Raw genomic sequence first — 22670 nt, forward strand, 5'->3', positions numbered from 1 at the left:
CTTTTCTTCTTTTTACTGAATACAGTTTTGGTATATAATTAAATAATTAACAGATGCCTTCATTGATAAGAAGAATGTTATGGCATTCATAAGGGTATTTTAAGTATATACACGAATACGACCTTTGCTGCGAAATTTTGTCCCGTGACCCGTGATTGCATCATTTATTACTTTTGTAAAAAGTATTTTGAAACAGGAATTTGTAACTTATGCATAATGTCATCACATAGGGATTTGTTACCTTATTTGGTTTGCTGAAAGTACTGTACATCATTATCATTCCTATATGCATAATTCGGTGACATCACCATGAAAAAAATATTAGAAAGTTTGCAGGATATATGGCATGCTATCAGTTTGGACACTGAACATAATTATGTAAGAGTACAGTTAATAACACGTTTCCTTTACAAGGAAGAGTTTCAGCAGTGTAAATAACGAGGTTGACGACTTATTTCGCAGTTTGAAACAATGTAGATTCCCAGAATTCATAGAAACCAAAGATAAGTCTTTACATTAGAAACCGAGATTGAACTGTAATCGAATCTCTTTTGTGCTATAAAAAGTCGAAAACACCAAAGTTTCGGCCGTAAAAAGATTCGATTAACATTTAACTAGTTCGTTTCCCTACATAACTTTATGGTAACAAATTGATGTTCTTTCTGGACTGAATTAACATTTTAAATCCTGTAAACAAAGCGCTGACTTACCCGAATATTATGTGTTAACGGCGGACGCATCTCGCTTCTACCTTATGGCTTCCGGAGTGCCATCTGATTTTCAGCACAAACAGTCATTTGCATGATAACGGCCATTACCGTGAGATGGAGATTTGGTATTCCAGAGTTTTGACTTGAATCAGTGCTGTATTTCACTACTGAGTTCTACTCCCATTTCTCCTCTAGCTTACACATTCACCGTTGAAAGTCATTACTTTTCCATAATAATTAATATATACTGTTCATACATTATAGAAACGAAACATTAGATTGCTTCCATCCACTTACGACATCACTTCTTACACCAAATTTACTCCTGCTTGAATACGTACCTGTCAAAGGATATCGCCATGAGCGTAAGGACACTGGCTGAGATTGTTACGTTGGCCATGAAATTGCTGATCGTGCAGTACACCGCTCCGAAAGGCCAGTCGCTGCAAGGAAAGAGAAACGGCTGCATTAAATACAGTCATTAGGAAATGGACAAAAATGCTTCTAAGGACAGCAGTCTCATTTTCGCGTTCACCTGCTGTTAGGACAATAGATATGATTTGAAATAAGTACAATAATTCACTCATAAAAGTTTTAAAGAGCTCTCATTTCGAAAGGCTAATACCACACACGGTTGTTACTTCTATTGAAAGAACTCTTAATCCAGCTGCAAGTCGGCGGATCCAGCGAATAAGGATTTCATTAAACAAATTGTAACGGTATAGTTCTACCTTTCAACGGATAAGCCTGCCTTGAACTGTCTGCACTTTCAAAATAAAACCTCCTTTTGTAAACAACGCTGTGCTTTTGTACACCTTTCTTCACAATGGCATATGTGGGAAGCGATCAAACAAAGAATGGGGGATATCTCTCGTCATGCAAGCTCCGTTGCTCTTCTATTGTTACAATATTCGGGCATTCACATTTATCACAGAATGTTGTTAATACAGCCATAATCTTCATTCATTACATGCATATACATACAAGCAGAGGCATTCATGGAAAAACATCCTCATTAATGCAGGTGTGTGCACATACTCGCTCGTAATTATATTCAGATGCAGCGTTGAAATTTTTTATTTCGGCTGTGAAAGTTGATAAGAGGCGCATGGTGTTTAAGGGTATGTTTGAGACGAAGTTAAGACATTGTCGGAGCAACATGGTTAGTTAGGTATGCAAGTGAGAGGGAAAGAGAGAAAGAGGAAAATGGCAAAGAGCGCAACGGCAGGCAGGTAGATGATGACAGGGTGTATCCAGCCACACAAAATGACAATGAGACCGAATTTGTATCGGCACTTAGGAAGGTAGAAAGATGAGGGCTATTATGGAAATTGGAGAGGATATCGTACAAGACTTCTTTGGTGAAAATGTAAATGTAATTGTTATATAGCTACTGGCTAGAAAAGAACGCATGGTGAGATTTTCGAAAGACAATGGGTTTCAAAAGAAATTTACCAACATCGTAAAATGTGGAACCCTTACAAACCCCCGCCCCCAAAATGGCACGCAGAAGAAAATTAAGTAAATATTGAGTTTAAAGATGCTGGAGATATATTCATATTTTGGGACAAGAAGAATAAAATATCGAAGCAACAGCAGAATTTTGGTAGAGCGGATAATGAAAGGTATGACTAGTGAGAAGTGAGCATTCATATGGATTTATACGAGCAAGGCAGAAGAGGATGCTGACCAGGATAAATTATGGTTCCCTGAAATGTACATTCTGCATATAGACTAATGATGGGAAGCTTCTATGAATGCATAAACGGAATTTCCAGTGTGATTTTTGTCATATGGGTCTCATTTGCGTTTAGTTAAATACACATGAATAGATTATTGGTGAAGTTTTGGATGCATCTGTGATATAAATGAACTTCGTGGGTATTTATATTTTCAAATACAGTATTATACGCTAACCCAGAATGAGGTTAAACATTATTATTATTATTGTTGTATCAAAAGTAATTTTCGTCTTTTCTTAATGATACGTTGAATTTGAATGCTTTATGTACGTACACACACACACTATATATATATATATATATATATATATATATATATATATATATATATATATATATATATATGTATATATACAAGTGGGTGATTACGTACGTTTACAACTATTGGCACTGCGATGTGGGAGGATATTGCGAAGTATTTGCAAATACTGTCTCTTATTTCAGAAAGACTGTAGGAAACAGGTGGAATTAATCCTTTACTGCCAGTCCACATAGAACGTTACATTCCTTTTTTAATTGTGTTGGGAGCATCAATACCACGAACGAAACAGGTGAAGCAGGAACATAATTTGATCCACAGAAGGAGAAGTAATAGACGTAATACTGACTGAAATAAAAGTAATGAAGTGAAATTAGAGTCAACGTGAAAAAGAGATTTTAGGGTGACTTACATCAGACAATATTGAAAGTAAAGTTTAAGCACATTTTCCGTAATAGCATGGAACTCATTATTTTCAGGAAATATGAATACGTTAATTTCCTTCGAAACTATTGCGTCATTTCAGCGCAATACTAGCTGCTCATAATTCGTGATAGCTATACGGTGGGATCCCAGCAGTGTGAAATGTCTATCTTTTTCCTACACCTAATAAGAGTAATCGTCTTATACCGACAGACGCGGTGACTTAGCTGTTTTTAGAATAGTTACTGAAGCTATAATCAAAATATAAAGTATACATTTAATGAATATGTTTCTGTACCGGACATTAGATTAAGTGAATTTTCATACAACCTATGATACGACCAAGTTCAAGAAGCCTTGGGATTTATATGCCACTTCAATTTTATCAGTGAAATTAAAATGATTCTAATTCTCATTAAATGGTATAACCATGGCAGTACCATTATTTGTTGTAATGATCAAGGTTGGTTTAAGCTAAACAAAATCTGATATTTCTGGGTACGTTGTTTTCTGTGTCATCAAAGACATATAAGGGGAGATTTCAGAACAAAACAGCTCTCTGTTTAACAACTCTTGTGAGTGCCAAAAACATTCACAATATAATGGTGGCAGTGGTCTGCAATACCACCCTCCGAGTAAGACCTGGTGCTTTTTGAAAACACAGAAAACACAAAACATCTGCTCGAGATTTGTGAGAGCTGGATATCTGCATTGTGGGAAGAGAACACTTCACGTGGTGTTCGCACATCGACTACACACTCGTAGACAGACAGAATTCCCCGATGATATCTGCATTACGGGATGAGAACACTTCACTTCACGTGTTCGCATATCGACTACACACATGTTGAATTCCCCGACGTTATCTGCATTACGGGATAGGAATACTTCCAGTGTTTGCATATAATTCCCCATCACAGCAATGACTACTTGTGTGAGAAAGAGGAAGTTCCCTGATGATTGCTTGTATCGCTTTCTGATACACGAGAGACTTAAACACCGAGGGGAAAAAGAAGCTGCATCCTGATGTGTTTCATCGTCTTCTGCCAACAAGTCAGAGAAACAACGGAAAACAGGAACATGTAGATAGAACATTAATCGCCCTCATTTTTTCGGAAGATGCTGTTCCTGTAAGAAGCAGTTTAAAGATTTCAGATTCCATTAAATGTCTGTGCGACCTGCAATCAAGTTGTGTTGATAAATACCATCCATCGACCCATTTCTTCTGACAACGTGTGGGTGTGGGCGTGACATTCTCCCATAAAATAGCAGACATGTCTACCCATGTTTTAGTTATTTAGTGATAGAGGCAGTGTTCAGACCTAATTCACCAAGCTGTGTCCTGTATTTAGAGATCTGATCAATAAGTTTTATCTCCATAGTCTTTTTCATTTTTCTTTTTTAAGAAGTGAATATTTTAACTTGTGTTTTTCTGGCAGTTAGGAGAACTTCTTTTGTATAGGTATACACACACACATGAGGGTACGTTCCGAGCTGGTATACTCGCATAACTCCTTTGGCAGATCAAATACAAGTAGAGGTAGTAATAGGCGTAGAGGTAACATAGAAAATTCTAGCAAATTGGCGTCGGACCCAGATGTAAAAAAAAATATATATATTCAGCTATCGTGCCATTTCAAGGCACAGTCAACAGTCAGTTGACACAAGGGGTCGAAAGTTGGATAAAATCCATTTAAGCTCACTTAAGCTCCAAGCAAATAGTTGATCCTGCTATTCAATTGCAGGGGGCTAAGTCATTTATTGATTATGCGAAAGGTGACACCGGAGCATGGCTATGCACCATTTCGTTTATTTCCTGCTAAACCTGGTCAGAATTTAAGGTTACTTTATGACTGGTGTACGGTTCTGAGTCTGAGTTGGATGAAGTCCTACCCTTTAGGAGTATTTGTAAATTGGCAGATAAGAAGGGTATATCACTAACTTAGCGTACCACCCTTATCACAGATAAATTTAATGAGTAGTATTCAAAGCTAGCTAATTCCTCTTAGGTGAATGGTAACAGTATTCATACCAGAGACATGTGTCATCTAATGCAGCTTGAGTTGATGACTGCTATGTTGCCAGATAGACTGGTCCTTTGTTTTGATCCTAAATTTTATAGAAATTCTAGCAAAGTGACTTACCGATCAGATAAAGAGGCATATATCCAAATGTCCAGATTTGGACCCAGCACTTACCGCTGACATTGAAAGTTCACAGGTTAAACAGGCTACAACAAGTACAATTGCAACACAACAGGTAAATGTGTTTAGTTCCACCAACCAGCAAATGAAGTGTTTTAATTGTAACCATACTGGTCACTTTAAAAGTGACTGTGGGACTAAATACTGTAGTATTCATAAGTCCACTAATCATAGTTATCAAAATTGTAAGTCAATGTTATACACAGACAGGTTGACCAATCACAATTGGAATAAAAGTAATCAGAATAATAACAGTACTGGTGGTGAGTCTACAGGTAATAATAAAAAGAAACACACAAACCAGAACCAGCATCAGAGGAAGAAAAATCAGGGAAGGAAAAATCAAAACAACCATCAGGGTTAAGCTAATGTTAACATTATTCAGGATCAAAATAGTTCGTCGAACACAGAATTTTTCACCTGTCAAGGGAAAAACCATGACAACATAATGGTCACTGAGGGTAAGACTGATAATGTTGGGTTGCATGTAATATATTTAATACACAGACTGATGAGTATGCTGTTCAGGACCATATAAAAGAGCGTGATAATAGTTATAATTTATCAACTAATCATTCAGTTTTAGACATAACTAGAATACTGACACTCATTCATAATATAGGGGAAAGACATATTATTAAAGGAGTTAGCAAATATCATAAAGCATTTACTTTGTTCCTAGATATGGGTAGTCCTCGTAATTTGAGGGATTTCAAATTCCCAGATTTTCCCATTGAGAAGACTAATGTTAAACCGCCAGGCATAGGAGATAACAATTTAAATATTGTTGGCACTGTTAAGGTTCAGTATAAGATAGGTAAACTTGTCTTCTCTGACGATTTTATTGTGGTAAATGGAATTAATATGTTTTCAGTAGTCATTCTGAGACATCCGTCTATGTCTAAGAATAATATTGTTATGGTTCAAGCAAAGCGTGGTGTTTTTATTAAAGGGAGATTTATAAAATCCTCCTATTCATTAGAAACAAACCCTGATCATAAGGACATACCTGTGTACAAAGTTACATACACTGAAGAGCCGATCAGTGTTTGGAATGTATCAGAAATTAATAAGGCAACTCAACATAATCCATATTCTTAATCAATAGCTACTTTAACACAGCAAATGGAACCAAACGTACCATCAGATATCATGGTATTAAATTGAATCAGTTAAAGTTCATGGTTTTATCTGCTGCAGAAGCGCTTTATATACAGTTGATAGTAATCACCAAGCAGTGATTGAAGTTTTTAATCATTTAAATAAGGATTTAATAATAAATGAAAAATATACCCTTCACGGATGATGAAGTTTTTCATCATAGCATACTGTCAGCAACACAAGTAGAAAATGTTCGCCATACGAGTGATAGTGCTATCTTAGATTCAACAAAGGATAATTTGGTAGAGGATATAAAGGACATAAATGTTCGAAAAAGCTTTGAGGAATTAATAATAAAGGATAGTGATGTATTTACTACTAACAGTGGCTGTTTAGGTAAAACTAGTGTAAACGAACATCAGGTAACGCTTAAGGATTCCCAAAAGATCACCTGTGTTCCTTCCTACAGACTTCCCATGAAGTTCCAAAATAAAATAACGAGGGAGGTCGAAAAAATGCTGGAAGAAGGTGCTATTAAGAAATCTGCCAGTCCATATCATTTTCCATTAATTTTTGTCCCTAAGAAAGAGCGTACTTGGAGAATTTATATTTGATTTTAGCAAACTCAATGAGGAGAAAATTCCAGACAGGTTCCCTGTGCCTTGTACTGATGATATTTTATCTGTCTTAGGCCAATATTCTTATTTTACCTCGTTAGATCCGTTAACAGGATTTCATCAAATTCCTTTGGAGGAAGGTAGTACACAACATACGGCATTTAGCTCCTCCAGGGGGCATTTTGGATTTTTGAGGATACCATTTGGGTTGCATTGCGCACCTATCACCTTTACGAGGATGATTAACTTAATTTTTGGAGACGTGTTAGGTGACATCCTTCTTGTTTATATGGATAAATTAGTTATCTTTTCACATACACTTGAGGAACATCTTAAGAAACTGGAATTAGTTTTCCAAAGGTTAAGTCAGTATAACTTAAAAGTGAAGTTATAAAAGTGTGAATTCTTCAAAGAAAACTCAGTATATTTAGGTTTTGTTGTTTCAAAAGATGGTTTAAAAGTGGCACATGATAAGGTTTCGGCTATTCAAAACTTTCCGGAATCAACCTCAGTAAAAGGTGTTCAACAGTTTTTAGGTATGGCTGGTTATTATAGGCGGTTTGTATATAATTATTCAATAATCGCAGGACCTTTGACTGATCTGACAAGAAAGGGAACTGATTTTAAATGGGATGTCCGACCATTTTACAATACTACCGATGCATCCGATTATGGGGTAGGGGGTGTCCTGTTAGAATGGAAAGATGATAAATTGCACTCCATAGCATTCTTTTCCAGAAAATTGAAACCCGCTGAAAGTCAATACGCTGTCATAGATAAGGAAGCTTTAGCCATTGTGAATTTCTCATGTAATTTTAAATATATTATCTATGGATACGAAGTTACTGTGTTGACAGATCACAAACCTCTGGGAGATGATCGTTGCCTGGGTGGTAATCATAATTTTGAGAATGACACTTCTTCATACAGGCTTAAGAATAGCTCAGCGGTACTCTACGAGCGAGATGGATTCCATGCCCTGTCCAAGGGGCGATGTACCAGGAGCCAGCATAGGTTTATTGGTGGGTGGATGCAACACTACATCGAAGCAATTCAAGAATTTTGGGATGACAACCCTGACGGGAGGTTTCCGCTATTTTTTGAATATCAACCGGGATTTCCACGTCACCGTGGACATGGCAGTTTTTGACAGTGGACTACACAACATTACCGAAATGGGGGCCCTATCCTCCAGTTCCACGAATCTGCCATGGGTATAGACGTGCTAGTGTTTTGTTTGGGCATCACAGCACTGCTGGCAACCTTCGTAGGTGCTTTGATAGTGCTTGGGTTTCATGTTCGGCAGATGCCGCATAGTGATGTCATGATGAACCGAAAAGCAGTACTGTATGGTATTGCTGGTCAGGGGAGTACTTGGGCGACCGGTTCTTCGGTTTACTTAAGCACGTGATGGCCACCGTGTAGGCGTTTTCCAGACAGTAAATCAGTTATGTGATTTAACAGAAACGGGATGCCACAGTGTATGAGGACCTGGGCGTTGTACTGCAATTCATGGACTTTCCTTGGGAAAAAAACACTAATAGGAACTGTATACATTTCTGCTGTATACATATATATGTATATATATATATATATATATATATATATATATATATATACATATATATATATATATATGTGTGTGTGTGTGTGTGTGTGTGTGTACACACACACACACACACACACACACACACATATATATATATATATATATATATATATATATATATATATATATATATATATATATATCTATATATATATATCTTTAGCGTCTAACTTATATACATGTATAATAAATTTTATGATATACCCATTTATCCATTTATGTGCTATGTGAAAAGTTTTACTTTTATCATATATCCATTCTGGTTCATGTGTGTTATACTAAACACCATTCAGATATACACATTTAATGGACAATGTGTTTGAAGTTTTTTAACATATATATGCCTCATACATAATGAGTTCTTATGGTGAATCATTACTCGCATTTAACTAAGCATAAGGCATGTGTGAGGGTTTAACAAATATCAGTATACATGATCAACTACATGCTATTGTACTTGTGTTAACTGAATGTTTATTTCATTGACCTCGTCTATAGCCCTTCCCTATTAACTAATACATGATGGCCTGTACGTCTTTTTGATTGTTTTTAGTTCGCATGTCGGAGCATGCAATGGCGTGGCAGAGCAATTTTATAAAAAGTAACGGTAATATGATATTTAATGTTTATTCATTTTAACTATGTAAGTTGTGATGGTGATGAGAAGGTGGAGCAGGGAGAAGGAACAGCGCAAACGAAGCAAACCTAAGCACAAGGGATGATGTTACGAGGCCACGATGATTTCTGTTGTCATTTCGCTGTACAATTAAATAATACTTATCCTGTCAGTAATAACATTTCTTGTTCTGATTCAAGACAGAATCAGCAATAGATTATTTTTAAACGTGTATTTTCGAATCATTTTCATGCTTCAGTGTGATTCATTTTTGTATTTTAAAGTTAGTGAGTGCGTGTGTCTGTTATCATGCTAGAACGGGTGTGGCATTATCGCCACTTGCTGGCATTCTGCTCCAGAGTCTCAGAGCGTTTAGACGTTCTCCTTTTTGTAATAAAACTCGGAAAAAATAGATATGTTCTCATTAGAAACCTCTCTGTTTAACAACCCCTGTGAGTGCCGAAAGTATTCACAACACAAAAACCTTTGCAAATTGAGCAAACCAGGGTTTCTCCTTACAGGGGAAATGGGATAAAACCACGTAGATTTGGAGTAACAGTTTGAGCTTGACTGAAAATACAATCCACGGCCAAAACATCTTAAGCCAGTACAAGGATACACGGGCGCACACATACATATAAACACATTTTCACGCTCATCTATCCATCTAGATATGATATATTATTACTGGATATTTATAGCATGGGAAAACATATTCCATACATTATCAAGAGCAACGACATAATAATAATAATAATAATAATAATAATAATAATAATAATAATAATAATAATAATAATAATAATAATAATAATAATAATAATAATAATAAATAATAACTATTATCAAAATGAACGACTTTAAAAAATAAGAGTTCTTTAAAAAAAAATAAGAGTTCATAAAATTTACTGGTTCTTGCTAGTAGAGTAATCATTTAATTTAAACTTATACATTTTCCATGACGAAAGAACTGAAGAAATATCAAAAATTTTTCTATCGCGCTGTTCATTAAATTTTACGCCAAAGTTTCCTTTTCATCTTCAAGTTTCATTAATCAAATATAATTATTTCCAGTTTCTGAATGCTATTTCGCAAATTCCTGACGCTCGAATGTTCTCTCGTGCATTTAACACACACACACACATATATATATATATTCATACATACATACATACATACATATATATATATATATATATATATATATATATATATATATATATATATATATATATATATATATATATATATAGAATCTACTGGTCACTTTTACCAGACACATGTAATTCTAATAGCCACAATGCCCTCTTAACTTCTCGAATTCTTCGCTCTTTTTTGGATGTGCTTGTAACTACGAAGCCGTACATCCAGACGCAATAAATTGAAGACTGTGATTGCCGGTCGCGGGACACGAACCCGCGTCGCCTCAACCACAAGGAGGTCACGTTGCCGACCTGACCACAAGAAAAATTCCTTCGGTAACATATATGAAAATATATTATTTCGAGGTAGAGCGAATTGGATATTAAAGGACGTTTGTATATGAATACTGATTGTATATGAATCACGGTGATGTGATAAAAAATATATATATATAAATATATATATATATATATATATATATATATATATATATATATATATATATATATATATATATATATATATATATATATATATATATATATATATATATATATATATATATATATATATATATATATATATATATATATATATATTGTTACGCTTGAGACTTGGCTGATAAGTTTATTACTTAATTTATGTAATTTTTACCAGGCCCTGCACGCCAAGAACACACAACCTGTCGATGAAGCTACGAATTGCCCTCAAAGATAGCTGTTTAAATTAACCAAGGTCACCAGTCAAGGGAAATTAACCTCAAGAAAGAATATTCAATGAATAAAGACTTTACGATAAACGTTGCCAACTTCGGACGCAGACAATCTCTACTCGTTAAGATGGTATTGAAACACAACGGCTCTTCTGAACAATGGGTTCGACACAAGACTGCATAAAGAATTAAAATGACTTGCTTACCTTCCCTACTTCCTAGTTAATTCACTGGAAGGGTTGAATGTCGCTAAACAATAAAAATTATGCCTAATCTAGACTTCGTAAAAGCAAGTCACTTTGGAATCTAATAATTATGGTGGCGGAAGGATGAAACAAAGAAACGGGAAATACAGAAAAAAGGGGTAGTAATTGACGAAGTTTTGAACAAAACAGACTTTACCTTGGACGACTAGTTGCTGCACACACAATGGACGATTGGAAGTTCTGGGATGAATTCATCACTTCACAATTCACTAATATAAGACGATAGACAAGGGAGGTGAAGGAGCCACCTTGCAGACGTCTACTCGATTCGGTGGCTTGTTTCTCTCTCTCTTTGGTCTGCCCATCGCTGGGTCAAAACAGGGCATTCGTTTCATGCCCTCAGGGTCTGAAACTTTGTCAAAAACATTTGCCAAAGAGAACAGGTAAAGCAAGCTTAAGGCCACCTAGCATAAGGCTGGTTATGGAAATTCTCCTATGGGGGTTAAATGCCTAACGCTACCGAATCTTTGCTACAAACGAACGTTAAAGTTAGAACTGTCTACATGACCCTGCCGCTACAACACCCGTCCTTCCTGCCTTGGTTCATCTGATATTACTACAAATAAATACATCGAGGGTGAACAGCAGTAATATTTATAAAACCTCTTCCCTTAAGAGGGCCTTCACTCCCTTTTCGGGCGTGAAGGTCTGTACTAAGCAAGCTGTTCGCCTCTATTAGGTTACTCTTCTTCCCCTGAGCAGATTAGTCCTGTGTAGCCTACAGAACTACCTAACCCTAGATAGGATATGAGCTACAATCATTACTTTACCTAATTCTAACATTACTAGAAGGTGCTTACGGTTATTATATGCTACTTCCAATAATCATGATGTTCTAGACCTAGCCTAGTGGTACATTCTATGGTATTCCCTAGCCTAACCTATCCTAACCCGACCGTAGCACCAACATAAGAGTGAAGGTTCTAACTAAATTACAACATCGTTTGTGTTTAATACAATTAGTAATTACCAGTTAATTCATGAGGGTTGCCTCATAGGATAAATGTTTGCCTCACTGAGGTCTTAGGCCATGCATGTCATGAGCATAGTGGCTCTTTTCACACTAGTTAAGATTATCTGAAGTTAATACTCTACTTACGTGATTACTGCGGCTTGGTGGTAAGTGGAAGGAACAAGGCTACTAATTTGATGTACCATACTTAAGGCGGTCTTGGCTATGTACAAGAAAAGAGATTACACTGGCTACCTCCTCTGGGCAAGGGGCCAGGATCACTCTAAGATGGTAGGGCACTGTGCCGAGGGGGCACCAGTGCCAGGATGAGCTTATGGCTCGGCAACTACTGGGCTCTCTTCCACCCCTTCTTCTTCCAAGGCCTATCAGTAACAGGCCTAGGAGGTGATGAGGGCACCGACTCTGGGGACAGGCCAGAAGGGCTTGCGGGCGTGAAGTCAGGGGCAACTTCATAAACTACAGGAGGACTCCCTACTCTGGCTGCTGTGACAACCGGAGCGAGAGCGATCTTGACTGCTGCGTCTGAGGAGGCCAGTTCCTGGTCTTCCAGAGACGGTGTAACATGTTGATCCTCCAGGGGTTCATCCTCTGGGGTCAGATTTGGTGAAGAAGAAGTCTCGGGCGCTGGAGGCACTCCGGTTGCGATGATCAAAGGCAGGGGGAATCCTGAATCTCCCAGAGGAGGATTCGCCTCATGATTTAGTCCCGGCATAGGGGCCTTTTCAAGTGATAGCTCAACGTCCGTGATGGACGGAGCGTGGCACTGCTCAGTGCCCGCAAGTGGCACTGGCAGCAGTTGGGGGTCAGGGATACCTGACAAGGGGTCCGGAGGTATCATACCTCGCGGACGACTTGAACTTGGCTGTGGCAGGGATTGCTGCCCCAGCAGAGATTGTAGCCTCTCCGAGAGTCTTGTTCGGGGGGGTCCGCTGGGCGTTGCTTACTTGGGCAGCCCTCCCAATTTGTGGAGTGGCCAGTCCGCTTGCATGTCCTGCAGCGGTACTGCTCCTCCTGAATGTCTCTTCGGGGAGAGGGAGGACCTCTTTGTGGGCCAGCACTTTGCGACTGGGGATGGCTAGGCCTAGAATGGTTTGGCTTGTGCCCCTTCCGCTGACCACTTCAGTGGGTGGAAGGTGGGGGTTTTGTCCTTATCGGGTTCCGTGGAGGAGGTAACATGGCTGCGAAGCGGCGTTGGTAACGGGCTTCCCAGAGAAGATCCCGACCCAACAAGAAGTCCACTCAGGGCCGAATTCCACCTACCACGCCAAGGCAGTGGGGTAGCATGCCCCAAGGTGTCGTAACCTGGAGCTGGACCGTGGGAACGGTAATGGTGTGGCCCTCTATCCACTTCATTTCCCACCAGGTTTTTTCGTCAACCATGGCACCGGCTGGCACTTGGGCCCTGGCGATCAGGCTAATGTTTGCCACAGTGTCTACTGTGACTGGAAGGGTCATGGGCAGGCTAGTGCTCTGAAGAGGGGCCACCAAGATAGACTGGGTTCCCAATCTCTCGGGGTAAAGGATCTTGTGCGGACCGGCCGCAGAAAATGAGGTGCTAATGAGGCTGACGATTTTTGTGGTGGGTACATGATGTGGACAGGCTGTAGATCCAGCATTGTAGTGGCTGGCAGCACCACAGGATTTGCACGGGCCTCTTGGATGGGCTCGGTGGCCTGCAGTAACTGTTGGAGGAGAGGGCTGAGCAGATGAATCGGGAGAGGAGTTCTGGCTGGTGGTAGTAGGCTGCTTATTAGTGCCTAGTTTAAATCAGCACTCAGCTTCAGCGTGCCCCACCTACTTACAGTGGGTGCACGTAGGCTTGCTCGGCAGTCCATTCTTCGGGCGAATGGAGTTCGAGAGGTAGGCCGGTGGAATGATGCGCTTCTGAGAGGTGCTGTGCGACTGATTAAAAGTTTCCCACGAATCGGCCATGTGGCAGGCTTCCATAAGTGTGGTGGGCTGCTTATCATTAAGATATACAGGAAAGGGCCCAGGCACACATTGGTAAAGGCCTTCTAGCATGGTCTGATTGAAGAGATCCTCAAACGTCGTGCAGGCCAAGGAGTCGAACAAGCGGGTAACCAGACTGGGTCTTGTGACAAGCCCATTCAGTCCAAGACCAGCCGACTTCCTTGGCAAGACCTTGGAACCGCTGTCTCCATTTCACTGGGGTTATTTCGTAGGCCTTCGTAATGACTCTACGAACTTCCACCATGTTGCCGCTCTGACTCTTCTCCAGTGAGCAAAGTGCTGCCTTGGCTTTCCCCTCCATATGCTTGGCTAGTATTAAGGCTCTCTCCATCTCCATGGTGCTGTAGTTATCGAAAAGGGCTTCGATCTCCTCCAGCCATGCTTCTGGTTCGTCCTCAGTCCACTTGGGGACTAGGGAATTAATGCTCGAAATTGGAGCATTTGGTGCAGCAGGTGTGGGGCTGGAGGCTTGCTGTCTAGCCATAGCTTTGGCATTCTCCATTTTTGTTCTTTCCAGCTCGAGCTCCTTCTCCTTGAGCACTAGCTCACTTTCCTTGCAGTCTAACTCGTGCTGTCATCTCCTTTCTTCTCTGCCTTCTTCTAGCTGCCTCTGCTCAGCTTCATACGCCCTCTGCCCTCTGTTCGGCTTCGTAATTCCGCCATTCTGGTCTTTCTTCCTTCTCCCGCTTGGCCAAGTCGTCCACTTGCTCCTTGACCCAGGTGGTAAGTTCCGAGCCGGTGAGACCTGCCGCCGTCCCCAGATCCAGGAAGGCTTTATAATTCTCGGCTGCCATGGTACTGTTGGGGAAGCACGTCTAACCGGGTTGACTGGGCGTACTTGGGCAGCGAGGAAGTGTCCCTTCAGTGATGTGGCACCCTTTCAAAAGGTGGCACTGTGGTTGGGTGTGCCGTGTACAGGTCACACTGGTGGCACTCAGTATCCCTAGGCACTGGTGCAGTTTAGGTTCCAGAAGGGATTTCTCTTCTGTGTTACCTTTTGTTTGGTTTTTATTTATTTTTTCTATTTGCTTGCTTGGTGCCCATGTGTTCCTAGGAACCCTTTACTTGAGTCCAACTAGGCTATATGGGAGGAAAGGCACTCTACCCCAGCAGAGTGTAACAAATGAATGAGAGAAAAAGGGAAGGTAAGAGAGAGAGAGAGAGAGAGAGAGAGAGAGAGAGAGAGAGAGAGAGAGAGAGAGAGAGAGAGAGAGAGAGAGAGAGAGAGAGAAGTAAGTTATTCAATTGATGACAGTGCTGCAAATCATTGGCACTGTGAAATAAAGTGAATTTGGTTGCTTTTCTTTAAAGATCCTCGTGAGTGGCTGGTCCCAGTACCCAGTGCTAACCACTTCTTCTTTCAGAGGGTGAAAAACTACTGTTTTGCTTCGGTATGGGTAGCAGGCCTCACTTGTGACCGACAATTTATCACTGTAAAAGCTTAACTTGCCCTCATTTACTTGTGGGACAGAGGTGTTGTTTTTATTTAGTTTAATTAAATTAATTGTCTCGGTGTCGGCCCATCTTTCTTTGAAGAGGGTCACGCACGCTCGATTAGGTTATGAATGCTTGCTTGAATGAAGAGAGAGAGAGAGAGAGAGAGAGAGAGAGAGATTTTCAATCAGCTAATTTTTCTTGCTGCTTGAGAACAGCTTAAGTAAAGAGTTTTTTTTTTTCCAGTGCACAAAATGGCAGGGTTAATGAAATGCAGATACGTCGTCTTGGGTTTCCTTAAGGGATTGTTGTAACAATCGTAACTTTCCCGGGAGCCGATTCGACGATGACACGGGAATTTAGAGTAAAATTATTAGTTATTTTTTTATATGATTTGGTTTACGTCGGGTATTTGTATAGGAACCTGTAATTTGTATTAATCCTAACTAAGGCCTATCGTTCCCTGACTAAATTATATCTTGGTTTTGTCTACCGAAGTCTGTCTAGCTAAGATATTGCGAGGTATAACTACTAAACCGAAGAAAGTAGTTCCAAAAGTGGCTGAAGACAGAGCCTGGTCACCACAAACAATGACAATAGAGGGATTTTCCTACATATCAGAAATACAGGACATGTCATAAACTGGAGTGGGGCGGAGCTGGCTTCCAAAAGTAGCTGTCCATACAAAAGAAAGATGCTGGAATCTGCTATCATCAAACAAATCAACAATATGAACTTGTCAGGAGGACATTGGAAATCGGACGACATCGACGCTTTAATCCTCAGACCGCTACTGAAGAAGATGTCCCAGGAAACGCGACCTCCAGAATCGTTGCCAAGCAGGAGTTAATGAGGCCAAAAACCACTAGGGAATTGGGTATTCTCCTCCTTCTTAGGAAACGGTCACCTGCATACCATCGGAGGCTTAATGCCACACCTATATATGCTTTGTATATATACCCTTGTAACATTTCATCTGTCCATATTCTACCAGTGAACAGGGGCACAGAAGCAAGTGTCCGAAATAGATGGTTGCAATGTTTAAATAGTGGGCCTTCTTATATATATATATATATATATATATATATATATATATATATATATATATATATATATATATATATATATATATATATATATATATATATATATATATATATATATATGTGTGTGTGTGTGTGTGTGTGTGTGTGTGTGTGTGTGTGTGAATATATATATATGTATATATATATATATATATATATATATATATATATATATATATATATATATATATATATATATATATATATATATATATATATATATATATATATATATATATATATATATATATATATATATATATATATATATATATATATATATATATATATATATATATATATATATATATATATATATATATATATATATATATATATATATATATATATATATATATATATATATATGTGTGTGTGTGTGTGTGTGTGTGTGTGTGTGAATATATATATATATATATATATATATATATATATATATATATATGTACAAGTATTTAATGAATTACAATACACAGTAGATATTTCATTAATAAGTGTGGCAAAAAACATTCTGAAAAACCTTGAGAGGATGTTCAGCTGTTATCTGACTTGTTTCCTAATTAAGTAAAACTGTTATGTCAGGTATTCTCAAGATGAGGGAACTCGCCACAAGACTTTGTGAGTGCATTCTCCAGAAATGTCCAGGTTCCGGTATAGGCGTGTTTACATGCGTTTCTTTTGGGTGGAATCCCAGGGTATGAAGGGATTAGTTATGAGAAAAATGATTATTTGAAGACCAACACTGAACATTATTTAAGTCTTCAGCGAAGACTCCGTGGTTCGAGACCTATCGATTAAGACTGTGAACATTGCTGTTTGGAGGTAGGAACCATGTTTGATTTCCCATACTCTAGATTGCCTTTTTCATTTATATATTGTCTCTTGTGCCATGCATTTATTATATTATGTGTACTCTATAAGTAACATGGAAGGAACTCCAATATCATTATTTTTATGCACTTTGTTTAATAAGGGATTTATTTGACTTCTTCAGATGTTTAGCTGAGAAGGAGGTTAAAGATGTACTCATTGGGAATGTACTGGACTTTGACTTATTTTGACCTATTGTGAGTTAACGATGTAAAGACAATAATTAGTTAAATATGATAGACTGCAATATAATTGATCTTTTCGGGAACATTAGTATTCTATTTTTTTATTTCATCTCTTATTTCTTGCAATATAGTTATGTTAGGTTTTGTCAAATAAATTATTTTGAGGAAAGCTTGTTTCGCTGTAGACGTGAGAGAGAGAGAGAGAGAGAGAGAGAGAGAGAGAGAGAGAGAGAGAGAGAGAGAGAGAGAGAGAGAGAGAGAGAGAGAGAGAGAGAGAGAGAGAATGCAGGGTGAGTAGGTACAAATATTCACTACTAGTACCCTTTTTGATGTGGTCACTATCAACCTACCAATAGATGGGTCTCCTCGACTTTGTAGAAACAGGTAAGCAATAAAAGTTCCTCTCGATTGGGTAACATATATGTATGGATGTATATACATATATATTATATATAGTTATTACTAATGTAATATTTATTTGAAGCTTATGCTTCAAAATAAACCCTTCAACATTATAATAGGAGAGTTCTTTTTAGAATGTTTAGATGAAAATCTTTTAATATAAAATCTCGTTCTTTGGTCACTTACTATTTGTGATTTTCCTTGGAGGCACATAAGACTGGTCGTTAGATGAACGATCTTTCTGGAGGATAATGGAAAAGCTGAATTCAATTTTATTTTTTTTTTATCGAGAGGATGATTATGAGCATCTTCTGTCTATTACGTAATAGGCTACTGTTAATATACTCTACCTCTGAATAGAGGACACTACTCAAAAACTACGGTTAAGAATCTCAGCTATTTTTTTCAGTTAAGTGCATCACAGTTCACGACACAGAAGAGCCGTTCCTCTTGTTTGCAACAACAATACAGAAATAAACACGTCCATACAAAATCAAACAACGCCTGAACACATACATATGAATAGAGTAAAAGGAGTTAGAAATATGCTATTTAGCCTTTTCTTTCTCATAACAGACTGTTCATTCTTTATATTTTGATATCATAACATATGAGCGTGGTGCTTTTTTTAGGAGATAGGGTTTCAGATTTGAAGATGAATAATGATTCGCTTTGTCAGTCATTACTGTCCAAATCTACTGGTATCTTTAGATTCGATTTTTGAGAAGAGGTGAATTAACGATAATAATTCTTTCTGTTAAAATGAAATACAATTGCAATAAATTTCAATCACAATGATGGGCTCATTTTGTGATGAAAAATTTTTCCAGGCAGTTGAATTGATCTAAATAAAGGTATGAAATATCACATGAGGTTTCTGCCACTAGTCATTGAAGGGAAGCTGAAAACAATCTTTAGAATAAAGTATTTAGAGCCTACGTAGTAGCAGTAGATGACCTGAGTGATTTGTAGAAAAAAGTCTTGAAAGCCTTTTATTCTTTTGCAAATCTATAATAACAAGTAAAACACTACTGATAAATAAATGATGTAAGCGATAAAAAATAGACTTCTGTAATACATCTATGGTATATGTAGTAAAGAATTCGAAGAGCATGGTTACGATGGAATATTGGGTGAATGATCTCGAGTAGTCCCCAGCACAAAAATTATGAAACATTTTAAAAATGAGTTCTTCGAAAATATTATCTACTAGGTTAGGGCTTCCATGCCTCTTGGAATTCCTCATTCCCTAACTTTAGAAAGGTAGAATGTTCTCAAAATCAATATGTGTTGTAATGCCTCTTGGCTTGCGTTGACAAAAGTGTTACCTTTATGAAAAAAAATAACCGAATGCTGATTTTTCTGATTGTGCTTTTATCGGAAAAAGTTTTTTTTTTTTTTAGTGAAAAACTTATAATAATTACTAGATGTCATAAACACATGCCAGCAGGTGCAAAGGTTCTAGAATAACTGAAAACATGAGTATCACCTTTCCCCCCTTAGTTATCACTTATCTTGATATTCAATTCAGGGATTTGAGCTTGGAGCTGTATGCATTGTTTGGTCTGTTGGGGGCGTGACGAACTGTAGAGGACTATGTAAACATATCCAAAAATAGCCTTTCTATTTATGAAATATTTAAGATTTTATGGTAATATGCTCAGATCTTAAGGTTACGTAAAAATAAATGACTAAAAACTTTTTTTTTTCACTGATATATTATAACAGGCTTTTTGTTTAACTCAGTAATATTGAAAACATGGCATGAATGAGATATGTTGCTGCCTTTGAGTTTACAGATTTTACTTCGCTTTTCAGCACAGTATGTTAAGCAAGAACATAAATTGTTGTGAGGATACTTTCATACACAGAGATAATAAGCAAAATAAACTCAGAAAATGTAGAAAATCCTCCTTTTCAGTGTCTTTAAGGGGAATGCTGAGACTAATTCCAGGCACATAATATACAAGCTCTCCGAATTCATACGTATAAAAGATAACAACAATTAGAACAAAAAAAAATTGTGAAAACTAATTTCTTTAAGTTTTGATAATTTCTCAGCCAGCTTACTTGCATATGATGCAATAATTTCAAATACATCGTTCATCGTTCACATATCCTTAATATTGTTGAAATCTGAAATAAAACAATATTTTTTTATGACAACAGTGCTTGTTCTATGCAATCAAACTGAAAATTATAAGATTAACACCTAGGATAATAGCAAAAGAAAGGCAGAGTACAAGTACTATCAACTTCGAAATTTTATAGATGAATACTCCTTTTTTAGAGATATAAAGTTCTTAGGAGCCCATCAAAGAAAAAAGTTCATTATTAATACAAAAAGAAATTCCTAGCCATGTTTAAGACTTTATTCCAGAATTCTGTCGAAACACTTTTAAGGGGATTTACTTTTGGTATCACTAACCAAATATTTGGCTTCATGAAGATAAGGAGTCCTGTTACTGACAATACTTATCTTAGGAAAGAATTTTCTCTCTCTCTCTCTCTCTCTCTCTCTCTCTCTCTCACACACACACACACACACACACACACACACATATATATATATATATATATATATATATATATATATATATATATATATATATATATATATATATATATATATATATATATATATATATTATAATGATATGTTTTTTTAAATATGTATGTTTTCTGTAAGTTTTATATATTCTCTCTTGTATTTGTCATGTGTTGTGTGTTGAGATATCAGGTCTCAGATCTTAAAAGGGTTAGTTGGCTGTGTGATAAGATACAGCTCTTTGTGATGTCCATGTTTACCCAGTTACCCAGTTGGTAAGTGACTCTTGTGTTTGCAGAGCTGAATGTTCATTTAGGTGTCAGGTGTGTGACCATGGTATTTGTCCCTTTATGCAAGATAAGTCCCCAAACCACTTAAGTTATCCTTTAGAAGAGAGATGAGATGACAGGTTTAGATAATATTCAGAGGAGAGTAAAATTAATAACATGGCAGATTTGTGTGGTCACTAGTAAAGTGTATACCTTTCTGAAGTCTTAGTACAAGAAAGTGTAATATTAGTGTAATGTTGCCTTAGATAAAAAGTGTGTTTCTGTTGCAGCAAGGGTTTTGTAAGTGTTTAAAAACTTGTATACTGTAAAGTGGTTTTTACTTATTTTTACCATGGTAAAAAAAAAGAAACTTTAAAGAGATTTTGCCTTAGTGAAATTATTGTTCATAAACCTTTTGTGCATTTTTTTGTTTGTTTTTTTGCATTTTTTGTGTGTTCTTGTGTTTACAATTTCATAGTTTTACCCAAACTTTTGTGTTGGTGATTTAACATTTATTTACTTAACATTTTACATATGTTGATACTTTAACATTGCATACTTGATTTGATTTTCATTTGATAAGATTTCTTTTTCAAATCTTTAGTAATTCTTAATAGTTTAAACTTTAATTAATTAATGTAATTTCTGGATAAATTAAAGTTTTGTGAATTAATCTTGTTTAAGAGTGAATTAAATCTTGTGTTGTTTTCAAGTAATGGTAAATTTTTCGGATTGTGAGTTCTAATTATAAATTTTTAAGTTAAAAATAAATTTCGTGTTTCATTTTTTGACCACCAGTGAATAGGGTTATTTGTGTATGCATAAGGTAAATTGATAGACATGCTTTGTTCTCCCCCAATTAATTGAAGTGAATTCAGAACAGGGAAACAATTATAGTTGTTTGGTAGAGTTATGCCCTTTTTTATCTAGTATATATCAATACATCACACATAGCTTGATAAACCTAGTTTGATATTTCAAGTGATAAGCAAGTTTTAAAGGGATTACTGTTACCTTTAGCGCATTCTCGTAGATTTTAGGAATTCACTAGGCAAATCCGTAAAAATTTGTTCAGGCCATGTGAGCCAAAAATCTTGGTTAGAACTCGCACTTGTTTAAATTCCTTCTATAAAAGATCCGCACATGGGAAATTCCATTCAGTCTTTCCAGTAAACAAACCATGAGAAAAAGGAAACACCCATTCATCAATTCTCCCAGAAAAGAAGAAAATCTTCAGAAATTTATCGGTCGTCTCATTAAAATTTGCACAAAGCTTTGCTCGGCCAGGTGTCAGCTAAGCCTAGACTGCATTGTATTTCTTCGCTGTATTTGCTGGTTGTTTGTTTTCACGCGCACGTTCTGAACTGTCCCCTGTCCCATGGGTTCGCTAAAGTAAACAAAATCAGGTCTCTAAGCACGTGAGATATCGTTGGCAGAAAATTTGCCCGTGCATGGTAAACTAAGAATTTTTTTTTTGTGTCCTGGTCATATTCTACTGAGTTTTAATTTTACACTTTTGAAATAAGCACAT

The 22670-nt window shown here is 37.2% G+C and overlaps 1 protein-coding gene across 1 annotated transcript in view; it reads right to left on the reverse strand.

Moving 5' to 3' along the window:
• Positions 1-22670, reverse strand: part of LOC136825539 (tachykinin-like peptides receptor 86C) — a 279402-nt gene that overhangs the window by 155290 nt on the left and 101442 nt on the right. The window contains exon 3 of the mRNA XM_067082133.1: positions 1052-1153. Within this exon, the coding sequence (XP_066938234.1) occupies positions 1052-1153 (102 nt within the window). The remainder of the gene's footprint in view (positions 1-1051; positions 1154-22670) is intronic.

Source organism: Macrobrachium rosenbergii, chromosome 37 (assembly GCF_040412425.1).
Source record: "Macrobrachium rosenbergii isolate ZJJX-2024 chromosome 37, ASM4041242v1, whole genome shotgun sequence".
In the NCBI taxonomy this organism is placed as follows: Eukaryota; Metazoa; Arthropoda; class Malacostraca; order Decapoda; family Palaemonidae; genus Macrobrachium; species Macrobrachium rosenbergii.